We start from the raw sequence: 13464 nt of genomic DNA, 5'->3' as shown, positions 1-13464 counted from the left end.
TTCTGTTTTGATGAACATGGAAGTAATTCCAGATAACACATGTAATTTCTGCAAGGGTAACAAAGACAAAATTCTACATTATCCATGGGATTGTAATCATGTACAGCATTTTTGGACATGAACTGCAAGACAAATAAAAGAAAAGTGCGTACATTGTGATAGATACGCCGGTGCTTTTTGGACATAACAAAATAAAAACTGATGGATGTTTCTCACATGTTTTATTGATAACTGAATTCTGTGTATACAAATGTAGAATCAAGAAAGAAAAGCCAGCATTACACATGTTCTTAAAAGATCTCAAAGAGACATAATCATGTAGTAGATAATTATGTGTTGTCAGCATAACTATGAAACGCAACACATCTGTGCCAAAATGGGCAAACTGTACATGTTTGATGCAAGATTAAGATAAACTATGTAAACGTGGGATTGATACGTTCTTGAATATATGTTGTTCTGCCTTCACTCTGTCCTTGTGGAATTGTCAATATTTTAAACATCATTATGTCTTTACCTCCAGTGCATAAAGTATATAAAATTTGCATCTGTAAACCTTCGTCTGAATAAGGTATGTTGGAAAAAAGGTGGGTCACACAAATTAGAAGATTTGAAATTTTTATCTGCCCGGAACTTAAGATGAATGTTTGGTGAAGTTATTATATGAGCTGTCGAAACTGTATTACCCCTGGGGGGTAAGCAATGACTCAGTAACGGTCGAGTAAAGCGCGCAGAGTCTGTTTGACAGGCTAGCTATAAATATATACAGCAAAATATTCTGATGACTGGGTCCACGGGGACTATGCCCACTGTAGTGTGTGCACGGGGTGTTGTGTTGTGTTGTGTTGTCTAGAGCACCTGGTGCACCATCAGCAGCCCATCCTTGTCCTTCAGGAAGTTGGGGAAGGTGGTTCTGGTCACCTGCCTCCACTTGCCGTCAGACTCCAGCTGCTTCATCAGGTCCTCCAAGCGGCCCACGTAGTCCGAGCAGTTGGACAGGTGCTCCACCCGGGTCATGTTCACGATATACCCGCCTGCACACAACACGTCAACATCGGGTATAAATCATTGTCAGTCAAAACAGATCAAATAAAACACAAACTATCAAAAACAACAGAAGCAATAAAACAAAAAAACAAACAAGCAAACAAACAAACAAACAAAAAACAACAACCAACCAACCAAACAAAAATCCAAAAATCAAAATATGTACACTCAATTCCAAATAAGATCAGTTGGGTTAAGTTCAGTTGTTCAAAGGAGGCGTCACAGCGGACAAATCCATTTTCGCTACACCACATCTGCAAAGCAGATGCTTGACCAGCAGCATAACCCAACGTGCTTAGGCAGGCAATGAGGAGAAAAAAAAATGAAATAGTATGCATAATGATGATGATAATAATAATGATAATAACAATAATAATAAATAAATGACTAGTTAAGTAACTAACAAAGAAGAAGCTTCGCAGACCATTGCAGCTATCACTATGTTGAACACTGTATGTGCCAAAGTGCAGCCCTGCTTCACCCCACTGGAGAAGGAGAAGGGGTCTGTAATGGAGCCAGTTCTGATTTCGTCTGCATTAAATTTGCCGAATTATCTCCAAAATGGAAACAAATTTGCTTGAACAACTCAGATGTCCCAGGAATCACCACAGGCAACTTGCGCTCATGGTGTCGAAAGCCTTGGTCAGATCCACAGATCGAGGGCCCAGATTTTGGCGCTGTTCCCTGCACTTTCTTGAAGCTGTCCCGTGTCCACAGTTTCACGTGTGTATTGACCCTCACAGACAGGGCCATCAAGGAGTCGCTGTGTCAGTCTGTTGACGCTGATGTGTGTCGGCATCTTTACAGAACTTGTCAGGATATGCTATAGTGGCTGTCCCAAGAACCCCCGCTGTCTTTGTTTCGATATTGGTGGATGTAATATGCAACCGCGTGTGAGTTCTTCCTTTCAAAAGAAGAGTTGGAGCAAGCGTTTCTGAGTCCTGGATGAATGGTGATCTCAGGTGAACAAACGTGGAGTGACTCCGAGCATTGCTCGTGCTAACCTGTGCTGGTTACTACACGTAACATTCCCCTCATTTCTCCCCTGGTCACGCTGAGCGTGCATTGCCTTTTGCTGACAGGGCATCTCGGATGTTAGTATCGTTCTCATGAAACCATTTTGTGTTTTGCTTTCAGGGGAACTGACTGGCCATTATCAAATTCAATGTCTCTGAATCACTTTTGCCCTCCTGTCTCCTCTCTCTCTCTCTCCCACACATACACACACAGATACAGACAGACAGAAACGCACGCAAGCACGCACGCAAGCACGCACACACACACACACACACACACACACACACACACACACACACACACAAACACAAACACACACACACACACACACACACACACATCTAATGAAGAAGAAAGAAAAGTTCCCTGACTGTACCTGGGTTCACACACACACACACACACACACACACACACACACACACACACACACACACACACACACACACACACACACACACACATACACACACATCTAACGAAAGAAGAGAGGCAAGTTCCCTGACTGTACCTGATTTAACAAGACGAATCATTTCGTGAAGAGCAGAGCAAGGAATGTGGTTCTCCCCCATACCGCCGCAGATGACCATGGAATGGTAGGAATCTGGAATCACATCACAACCATCCTGACCAACAGCACTGTCATCGGCACCAGCAACTCAGGCAACGTACCAGATTTACCTACTGCGTTTCAAGCGCTTTCATGTAACTGAGTTTTGTTCTAATCTTTGAAAGAGATTCCTGTACATGTGAAAGGCGTACGTTACGGGACCGTTTTTTGTGTGTCAAAACAAGTAAACGCTGCCCATGGTCTGTCCATATGTACCTGACTTACTTGACGTAATCCTCTTCGTTCCAGTCGGAACACAGGGCCCGCACTGCAGATCTCCATCTCACTCTGTCTTGGGCTGTTCTCTTGGCATCACCCCAGGTCATATTGGTGGACTTGAGTTCTGCCTGTAGAGTTCTTCTCCAGGTGGTGACTAGTCGTCCCCTCTTCCGCTTCCCCTGAAGGTTCCAGTCTAAGGCGTGGCATGGAATGTGGGCCTGTCCTCTACGCAGGGTGTGTCCAGCCCAACCGTCCATATGGAAGCGATTCATAATACGTAATGCGCCCGACTTGGAATCGAGTGTCTATGAGTTCCGGTTACTCACAGACCGTAATTGTTACTCCCCCACCCCCTCAACTTGACCTGATGGACTTTGTAACTTTTAATCAAGTATAAAGGCGTCGTTAAACTAACGAATGCTCTTCAAACCATCAATCAGTCAATCAGTAAGTCAGTTAGTCAATCGAACTGTCTGTCTTCAATTAACAGCAGCTTTGCTAGTGGTCCCTTCATTAACCGGACGGCTTACAGATTCTATCAACCAGCATGCCAATGTCGCCATTACTCCGGAAGTCCCTTGGAATGAGTTCCCTCTTTCGCTTCGTCTAACCCCTCAGCTCGTTCAAGTCTGGCTTAAAGCCTATCTCTTTCCAGATTAGCTCCCCCCTCATTTCAATCTACAATGTGGCTAGGTTTCTGTTTACATGAATCTGTATTTTGTCTTCCTTCTTCCCTCTTTCCAGTCTAGCTTATCTAGTTACATTAAAAAAAAAGTTTTGTCTGTCATCCTCGCTAGTAAGAGCAATGCATGACCGTGAAAGACTAGAGTGAAAACGATTTGATTGTCGCTGCACACACTTTAGCGCTGTATAACGTGGGAGCATGTCTATGCCCCCCCAGGTCTAAGTTAAATGCTACATTCTGAATACTGTTCGACAGTGGTAAGATCAGTCATAGTCAGCAATGGTCTATGGTTGTCAATAGCTGCCAAGACGTCCCAAAACTGCACACACGACACAAAGTGGTACGAACTCTGATAGTGGTCAGCAGTGGTCAGTAGTGGTCAGGAAATTGTCAAACACCTGCCAAGACACAATAATGCACAGATGTGACACAGTAACACAATCTGAGCACTTTTGTGTTGTGGTCAATAGTGACCAGCAGTGGTCCTAGACCTAAGGGAACACAGATCTGGGGGAATGTAGAACTGGGAGAACAAAGACCTGCGGAGACAAAGACCCAGAAAACGCAAATTTGGGGGAACGTAGACCTAAGAGTACAAAGACCTGGGGGAATATAGACTTGGGTGAAAGAAAAATCGGGGTAACATAGACATAGGGATCACGAGGTTTGCCCAAAGAATTTCCTTTCTGTAAACGATTTAGCGCATTTTATATGAATGTCTTTAGGAGTAGTAGTAGTAGTAGTAGTAGTAGTCGTCGTAATAGTCGTAATAATAATATAGTAGTAGTACCAGCAGCAGCAGCAACAGCAGCAGCAGCAGGAGCAGTAGAAGTAGTGGCAGTCGAAACCAGTCCAACTCTTCAGCCTCCATCGACACTGCTTCCAACAACTCAACCGTACAACTTCCCTCTTCACCCCTACCTTGCGTATCTATGTATCTCATTGTAATGTGAAAATCCATACTTTAACCCCCCCCCCCCACACGCCCCCCCTCCAAAACAAAAAACAAAAAAAATCAATGTACACACCACTATGCGAGACATTAAACAAGATTGCTCTTCCTCCTCGTCAGCGGGCACGTTTCTAGTGATTGTTTAATTGGATGCTTAATATTTGGAACACTCACTGAACGATCAGCCACCCTTTCGCTCAGTAGGTCAGTCAGTCAGTCCTACTCACTCTCATCGATGGGCAGTTCCTTGTCATCGATGTACTCTGTGAAGAGTCGCTGGTAGATGTCTCTCCTGGAGGCCACGTTCAGCATGCCCTGACTGGGGTCCAGGGCGTCCATGTTCCGGAACCCCACTTTGTGCATCTGTCAGCAGAACACACACTGTTCATCTGTTGACTGCAGCCTTTGCATTTGTTAGCAGAGTACAAACTACTCATCTGTTGAATGCAGTCTTTGCATTTATTAGTAGAATACACACTGCTCATCTGTTGACTGCAGTATTTGCATTTGTTAGCAGAGTACACACTGTTCATCTGTTGACTGCAGTCTTTGCATTTGTTAGCAGAATACACACTGTCCATCTGTTGACTGCAGTCTTTGCATTTGTTAGCAGAGTACAAACTACTCATCTGTTGACTGCAGTCTTTGCATTTATTAGCAGAATACACACTGTTCATCTGTTGAATGCAGTATTTGCATTTGTTAGCAGAGTACAAACTACTCATCTGTTGACTGCAGCCTTTGCATTTGTTAGCAGAGTACAAACTACTCATCTGTTGACTGCAGTCTTTGCATTTATTAGCAGAATACACACTGTTCATCTGTTGACTGCAGCCTTTGCATTTGTTAGCAGAATACACACTATTCATCTGCTGAATGCAGTCTTTGCATTTGTTAGCAGAATACACACTATTCATCTGTTGACTGCAGTCTTTGCATTTGTTAGCAGAATACACACTGTTCATCTGTTGACTGCAGTCTTTGCATTTGTTAGCAGAATACACACTGTTCATCTGTTGACTGCAGTCTTTGCATTTGTTAGCAGAGTACACACTGTCCATCTGCTGACTGCAGCTTCTGCAGCTGACAGCAGCATTTACACAATTGATCTGTCGACTGCAGCTACATCAATACCAATGAGAACAGAAACAGTAGCAATAGCAATAATAACACACAAGCAAGAATGGCAATGACAAATTAACAACGACAACACCAAAAAAAAACCCCAACCAAATAACAACAACCAACAACAACAAAACAGCAGCAATAACCATGGCAACATCAACCCAACAGCAGCAACAGCAACGATAACACACAAGCAAGAATGGCAATGACAAATTAACAACGACAACACCAAAAAAAACCCACACACACAAAAAAACAAAAAAAAAACAACAAAAAAAAAACCCACACCCAAACAACAACAACAACAACAAAACAGCAGCAATAACCATGGCAACATCAACCCAACAGCAGCAACAGCAGCAAAACGGCTTCAGAAACAACAGAAACAGAAATAACCCAACATTATCATCAACAACAACAACAAACAGTGGGAATAGAAATAACAACTCACCACCACCACTACCACCATCACCACCAACACCACGAATACCACCCACAACAAGAGCAACAACAACAACAACAACAACAAACAGCGGTAACAGAAATAACAACTCACAACCACCACCACTACCGTCAACAACAACAACACCAAAGAGCGGTAATAGAAATAACAACTCACCACCACCACTACCATCACCACCACTACCGTCAACAACAACAACAACAAACAGTACAGCGGTAACAGAAATAACAACTCACCACCACCACTACAACCACCACCACCACTACCGTCAACAACAACAACAACAGCAACAAACAGCGGTAATAGAAATAACAACTCACCATCACCACCACTACCGTCAACAACAACAATAATAAACAGCGGTAATAGAAATAACAACTCACCACCACCACCACCACTACCATCAACAACAACAACAACAACAACACCAAAGAGCGGTAATAGAAATAACAACTCACCACCACCACTACCATCACCACCACTACCGTCAACAACAACAACAACAACAAACAGTACAGCGGTAACAGAAATAACAACTCACCACCACCACTACAACCACCACCACCACTACCGTCAACAACAACAACAACAACAAACAGCGGTAATAGAAATAACAACTCACCATCACCACCACTACCGTCAACAACAACAATAATAAACAGCGGTAATAGAAGTAACAACTCACCACCACCACCACTACGAACAACAACAACAACAAATAGCGGTAATAGAAATAACAACTCACCACCACCACCACCACCACTACCAACAACAACAACAAAAACAACAACAAACAGCGGTAATAGAAATAACAACTCACAACCACCACAACCACCACCACCACAACCACCACCACCACAACCACCACCACCACAACCACCACCACACTACCATCAACAATAACAACAAACAGCGGTAATACAAATAACAACTCACCACCACAACCACCATTACCATCAACAACAACAACAACAACAAAAACAAACAGCGGTAATAGAAATAACAACTCACCACCACCACTACCATCACCACCACTACCGTCAACAACAACAACTACAACAACAACAACAACAACAAAAAGCGGTAATAGAAATAACAACTCACCACCACCACCACCACCACCACCACTACCAACAACAACAACAACAAATAGCGGTAATAGAAATAACAACTCACCACCACCACTACCATCACCACCACTACTATCACCACCACTACCGTCAACAACAACAACAACAAACAGCGGTAATAGAAATAACAACTCACCACCACAACCACCATTACCATCAACAACAACAACAACAAAAACAACAACAAACAGCGGTAATAGAAATAACAACTCACCACCACCACCACTACCGTCAACAACAACAATAATAAACAGCGGTAATAGAAGTAACAACTCACCACCACCACCACCACTACCATCAACAACAACAACAACAACAACAACAACACCAAAGAGCGGTAATAGAAATAACAACTCAGCACCACCACTACCATCACCACCACTACCGTCAACAACAACAACAACAAACAGTACAGCGGTAACAGAAATAACAACTCACCACCACCACTACAACCACCACCACCACTACCGTCAACAACAACAACAACAACAACAAACAGCGGTAATAGAAATAACAACTCTCCATCACCACCACTACCATTAACAACAACAAACAGCGGTAATAGAAATAACAACTCTCCATCACCACCACTACCGTCAACAACAACAATAATAAACAGCGGTAATAGAAGTAACAACCCACCACCACCACCACCACCAACAACAACAACAACAAAAACAACAACAAACAGCGGTAATAGAAATAACAACTCACAACCACCACAACCACCACCACCACAACCACCACCACCACAACCACCACCACCACAACCACCACCACACTACCATCAACAATAACAACAAACAGCGGTAATACAAATAACAACTCACCACCACAACCACCATTACCATCAACAACAACAACAACAACAACAAAAACAAACAGCGGTAATAGAAATAACAACTCACCACCACCACTACCATCACCACCACTACCGTCAACAACAACAACTACAACAACAACAACAACAACAAAAAGCGGTAATAGAAATAACAACTCACCACCACCACTACCATCATCAACAACTACAACAACAACAACAACAACAACAAAAAGCGGTAATAGAAATAACAACTCACCACCACCACTACCATCACCACCACTACTATCACCACCACTACCGTCAACAACAACAACAACAACACCAAATAGCGGTAATAGAAATAACAACTCACCACCACCACTACCATCACCACCACTACCGTCAACAACAACAACAACAACAAACAGTACAGCGGTAACAGAAATGACAGCTCACCACCATCAACAAGAACATAAGCAGCGACATGGAAACTGGGGTCAGGGTAGGGAGAAGAGACAGAAACAGCAGATTGTTGATGTGGTTTCACCCCCTATTAGATTGTGTTGTCAGTTTTGATATTGCAAAATTAATTAATAACACTCTCTTCGTTTTGGTTCCTTACAAATCGCATGCAACCTTGGCTTCCAGTAATGACTAGGTGTTTTTTTTTCTTTTCTTTTTTTAGTTGTTATTGTTGTTGTCGTTTTGTCACTTTTTAATACTTTTTTTTGTTTCCATTCTCTCAAACCTTTTTATTTTATATTATTTTTTTGATCGATTGATATGGATACTTATATAGCGCCTATCTTCGGTCGGAGACCAAGCTCTAAGCGCTGGTCATTGATTGCACTGAAAACAGCAACAACAACAACAACAACAACACACACACACACACACACAACACACACACACACAACCGCACACACACACAGAGTAAGAGAGAGAGAGAGAGACAGACAGACAGACAGACAGACAGACAGACAGACAAAACTCACCTCAACCCCGACTAGACCTGTGCCAGCGGCCACATCCAAGATCCGAACACTCTCCCTCTGACTCTGTTCAGGATACAGACTGCTCATCGTCTGGGCCATCTTCTGGGGACCCGTGTAGTCATAGGAGGCCACGTACTGAAAACGGTGATGCTATCAGAATGAATGAAAGAAAGAAAGAAAAAGAGAAAGAAAGAAAGAAAGAAAAAGACAAAAAAAATGGTGACACGCGGATCAGAACGAAAGAAAGAAAGAAAGAAGGAAGGAAGAAAGAAAGGACAAGTGAAAGTCAAAACTAACAATGAAAGTGGTTCAGTCACAAATTAGTTATTGTGATTCAGTTTCATTGAAAGTGAGTCTGAGTAAAAATAACCCGGTGTTCGACTCCTCTCTCTCTCTCTGTCTGGTCACTGATTGCACTAAAAACAACAACAACAACAACACACACACACATCTCTCTCTCTCTCTCTTTATATATATATATATATATATATATATATATATATATATATATATATATATATATATATATATATATATATATATATATACAGGCACGCACTTGTGCATGCACGAATATGCCTAAATGTAAACAGTCAGATATCTTTTAAGCATAAACCAAATGTTTTGCATACAACTAGTTGCGTACACCTAAACACTTGCTTATGGAAGGATACATGCTGGCTTTGAACAGGAAATCAAATACACAGATAGACAGAGACGCACACATAGGCAGACAGACACATACACACAAACCAAACTCACAGAGACACACACACACACACACACACACACACACACACACACACAAACTAAGCACACACACACACACACACACCCACCCACACACACACACACATACAGGGCAGGGAGAGACACAGAGATAGGGAGGAGAGGGGGGGGGGAGAGAGACAGCCACACAGCCACACACAGAGACAGAGCAGACATGCAGAGGCACAGGCAGAGAGAGAGAGAGAGAGAGAGAGAGAGAGAGAGAGAGAGAGAGACAAGACACGATAAGACAAGACAAGACAAGATAAGGATTTTAATGTCCATTCAGCGTTGCAACGCCCTTCAGACAAGGGGGCAAGAAACAACACGCATTCTTGTGAACACCTCAAGAAATTTGCATGGTCATTTGAACAATAATCACCGACGCGCACGCACGCTTTCAGACAGAAACAAATTCCTTCACGCACGCTCACTCTCGCGCAAGGTCGCAACCAGAGAGACACACACACAGAGAGAGAGAGAGAGAGAGAGAACAAGAACAAAACTTTAATCTCCAGGCCTCCGGCCTCTAGAAAGAGGTCAAAAGTACACAATATGATCACTCAGCCCCAACAAAATGTAAAATACGTACTAACTTAACCTGTAGAACAAAAGTGAGAGAGAGAGAGAGAGAGAGAGAGAGAGAGAGAGAGAGAGAGAGAGAGAGAGATTGCCAAGAGATTTCATCATTCATAAAAGAAAGAAAAAAAGAGCTGAGAGCAGATAAACGGGTGGTGAAAAGATAATCTTGCAGTTAGATAGACAGACAGCAGAGGAAATCACACTTACCAGGTCACAACTGTCCCTGGTAACGTCAAATCGTGTGCAACACACTAACCAGGTCACAACTGTCCCTGGTGACGTCAAATCGTGTACAACACACTAACCAGGTCACAACTGTCCCTAGTGACGTCAAATCGTGTGCAACACACTAACCAGGTCACAACTGTCCCTGGTGACGTCAAATCGTGTACAACACACTAACTAGGTCACAGCTGTCCCTGGTGACGTCAAATCGTGTGCAACACATTAACCAGGTCACAACTGTCCCTGGTGACGTCAAATCGTGTGCAACACACTAACCAGGTCACAGCTGTCCCTGGTGACGTCAAATCGTGTGCAACACACTAACCAGGTCACAGCTGTCCCTGGTGACGTCAAATCGTGTGCAACACACTAACCAGGTCACAGCTGTCCCTGGTGACGTCAAATCGTGTGCAACACACTAACCAGGTCACAGCTGTCCCTGGTGACGTCAAATCGTGTGCAACACACTAACCAGGTCACAGCTGTCCCTGGTGACGTCAAATCGTGTGCAACACACTAACCAGGTCACAGCTGTCCCTGGTGACGTCAAATCGTGTGGAACACACTTACCTCAAATCGTGTGCACACACCACCGTGTGTCTATACTTCATAAAGAGACATAATTATATACACGGGGTTTACGGGGAACTAAATGAAATGATGGTGAATCCCTGTCAAAAAGCGATGTATGCAGTTAATGCAAGTCAGCACGTGTCATAAACCAGAGCTGATATCTTGCACATGAACAGCCAGTTTGTACAATAATGACAATAAAAAAAACCCGATCGTTTACACCCCATGATATAAAATGTACATTATAAGCCGGAACATCAATGTAACAAGTTTACAGACTCAATATTCTAGCTGATCGTGGTGCGTGTACCTGAAACAGTCGTCATTGTAGTCATTAACAGGCCAGTACCAGACCAAACGCAGCCTGCTTAAATTAGATGTGACCACCATCTCCAGTTTGTTTCTTAAAACAATGTTTGAAAACATAGCAGTTCAATGCAGTGGCCCTCAGTTGAAAATACTTATCCTCTGTTTTCAGTTTTTAGAAAATATTTAAAAACGAGATACCAAACTGAAGAATACATTGCAAAAACAAACATGCTGTACAGAGATTTTTACCTTTAAATGGCACCATTACAAAGCGTTTATTGAATCAATTTCATTGGAAAAAAAGAAGAAAAAATAAAAGTGAAGAATACATGCTTATCTTTGCGATTCCACCAAATACAGCAATATGCTTGGCTTAGATCAGATACATGTTCAGTTAGATATTGACATCCTCTTGTATGAGTTCGAGTATGTGTACTTTTAGACACGATGTAGGTGATATTCATCGTTATCGTTTTTTACTTTATTATATCTATTTATTCATTTTTCATTTTTCTCTTTGCGTATGTTTTTGTAGTGTGACATTATCCCTTATTACCCATGTCAAAGTTATATATCAATGATGTAGTCTATGGGAATGTTCTTCTAACATTTCCAGTGTTGTTTATATGTTTGGATATATATAACCATAGGACACACCATTTTTATTCTTCACTCCATAGAAAAAAAAGGTAAAGAAGGGAAAATGAATTTAAATGATAGGTCTCTCTCTCTCATTCCCACCCCTTCCCCCCCTCATTCACTATGTGTTTTTTTTCAGTTGTTGATATTTTGTTGTCTTTTTTCCTAAATGTACTTGTGTATGTAATACTATCCTGCAATGTTTCTGGTGTGGACATTAAAAAGAAATTCAAAACTGAAAATAATGAACTGAACGAACTGAAAAAAAAAAAAATGCAGTGGCCCTAAACCTGTTTTGCGAAGTCAGTTGACAGCAGAGGAAATCAGACCCCCCCCCCCAGCCTTCCCCCCCCCCCCGCCCCCACACACACCTCCTCTCCCCGTCTCTCCCACCGCCCTGTTATGGCATGTATTGTCGCCCCTGCATGGATTGTCGTTGACGGCAATACGTACATTTGTATTTGTATTTCTTTTGATCACAACAGATTTCCCTGTGTGAAATTCGGGCTGCTCTCCCCAGGGAGAGCGCGTCGCTATAATACAGCGCCGCCCTTTTTTTTTTTGCATTTTTTCCTGCGTGTAGTTTTACTTGTTTTTCCTATCGAAGTGGATTTTTCTTCAGAATTTTGCCAGGAACAACCCTTTTGTTGCCGTGGGTTCTTTTACGTGCGCTAAGTGCGTGCTGCACACGGGACCTCGGTTTATCGTCTCATCCGAATGACTAGCGTCCAGACCATCACTCAAAGTCTAGCGGAGGGGGAGAAAATATCGGCGGCTGAGACGTGAATCGAGCCAGCGCGCTCAGATTCTCTCGCTTCCTAGGCGAACGCGTTACCTCTAGGCCATCACTCCACAATACCGTCCACACACCCTCCACACACCTGGTCAAATTTTTCGCTGGTGTCGTCATAGGCCTTGACGGAGCGTTGGGCACCAATACCAGGCTGGAGGTAGGTGTTGATGACTTCCTGTGCCTCCTTCATCACCTGCCCCTCTCCTTCAGACAGCACGCTGTGAGTGGTTGAGTTCATCTTGATGGATTCTGCACACACACACACACACACACACACACACACACACACACACACACACACACACATTGTTGCTTATAGTTCAGCAGACTGCACAAACCATATCAGGACTGCCCGACTAAATGAAAAAAAATCAGTCACATTAACAACTACTGGCCCAGTACCATCTCCAGTCAACAACAACTACAGGCCCAGTACCACATCCTGTCAACAACCACATGCCCAGTGCCATCTCTAGTCAACAACTACTGGCCCAGTACCATCTCCAGTCAACACCAACTACAAGGCCCAGTAC

The 13464-nt window shown here is 43.0% G+C and overlaps 1 protein-coding gene across 1 annotated transcript; it reads right to left on the bottom strand.

Moving 5' to 3' along the window:
* Positions 1-204: 204 nt before the first annotated feature.
* LOC143294109 (methyltransferase-like protein 27) lies at positions 205-13169 on the bottom strand. The gene is made up of 6 exons (XM_076605541.1): positions 13020-13169; positions 9043-9177; positions 4755-4890; positions 4015-4114; positions 2573-2700; positions 205-1034 (listed from the first exon to the last, which is right to left on the bottom strand). Exons 1-6 carry the CDS (start codon positions 13167-13169, stop codon positions 850-852), a joined length of 834 nt encoding a protein of 277 aa, XP_076461656.1. The 3' UTR covers positions 205-849.
* Between the last annotated feature and the right edge of the window lie 295 nt (positions 13170-13464).

Source organism: Babylonia areolata, chromosome 19 (assembly GCF_041734735.1).
Source record: "Babylonia areolata isolate BAREFJ2019XMU chromosome 19, ASM4173473v1, whole genome shotgun sequence".
NCBI classification, from domain to species: domain Eukaryota; kingdom Metazoa; phylum Mollusca; class Gastropoda; order Neogastropoda; family Buccinidae; genus Babylonia; species Babylonia areolata.
This window is presented reverse-complemented; position numbering and strand designations above follow the sequence as displayed.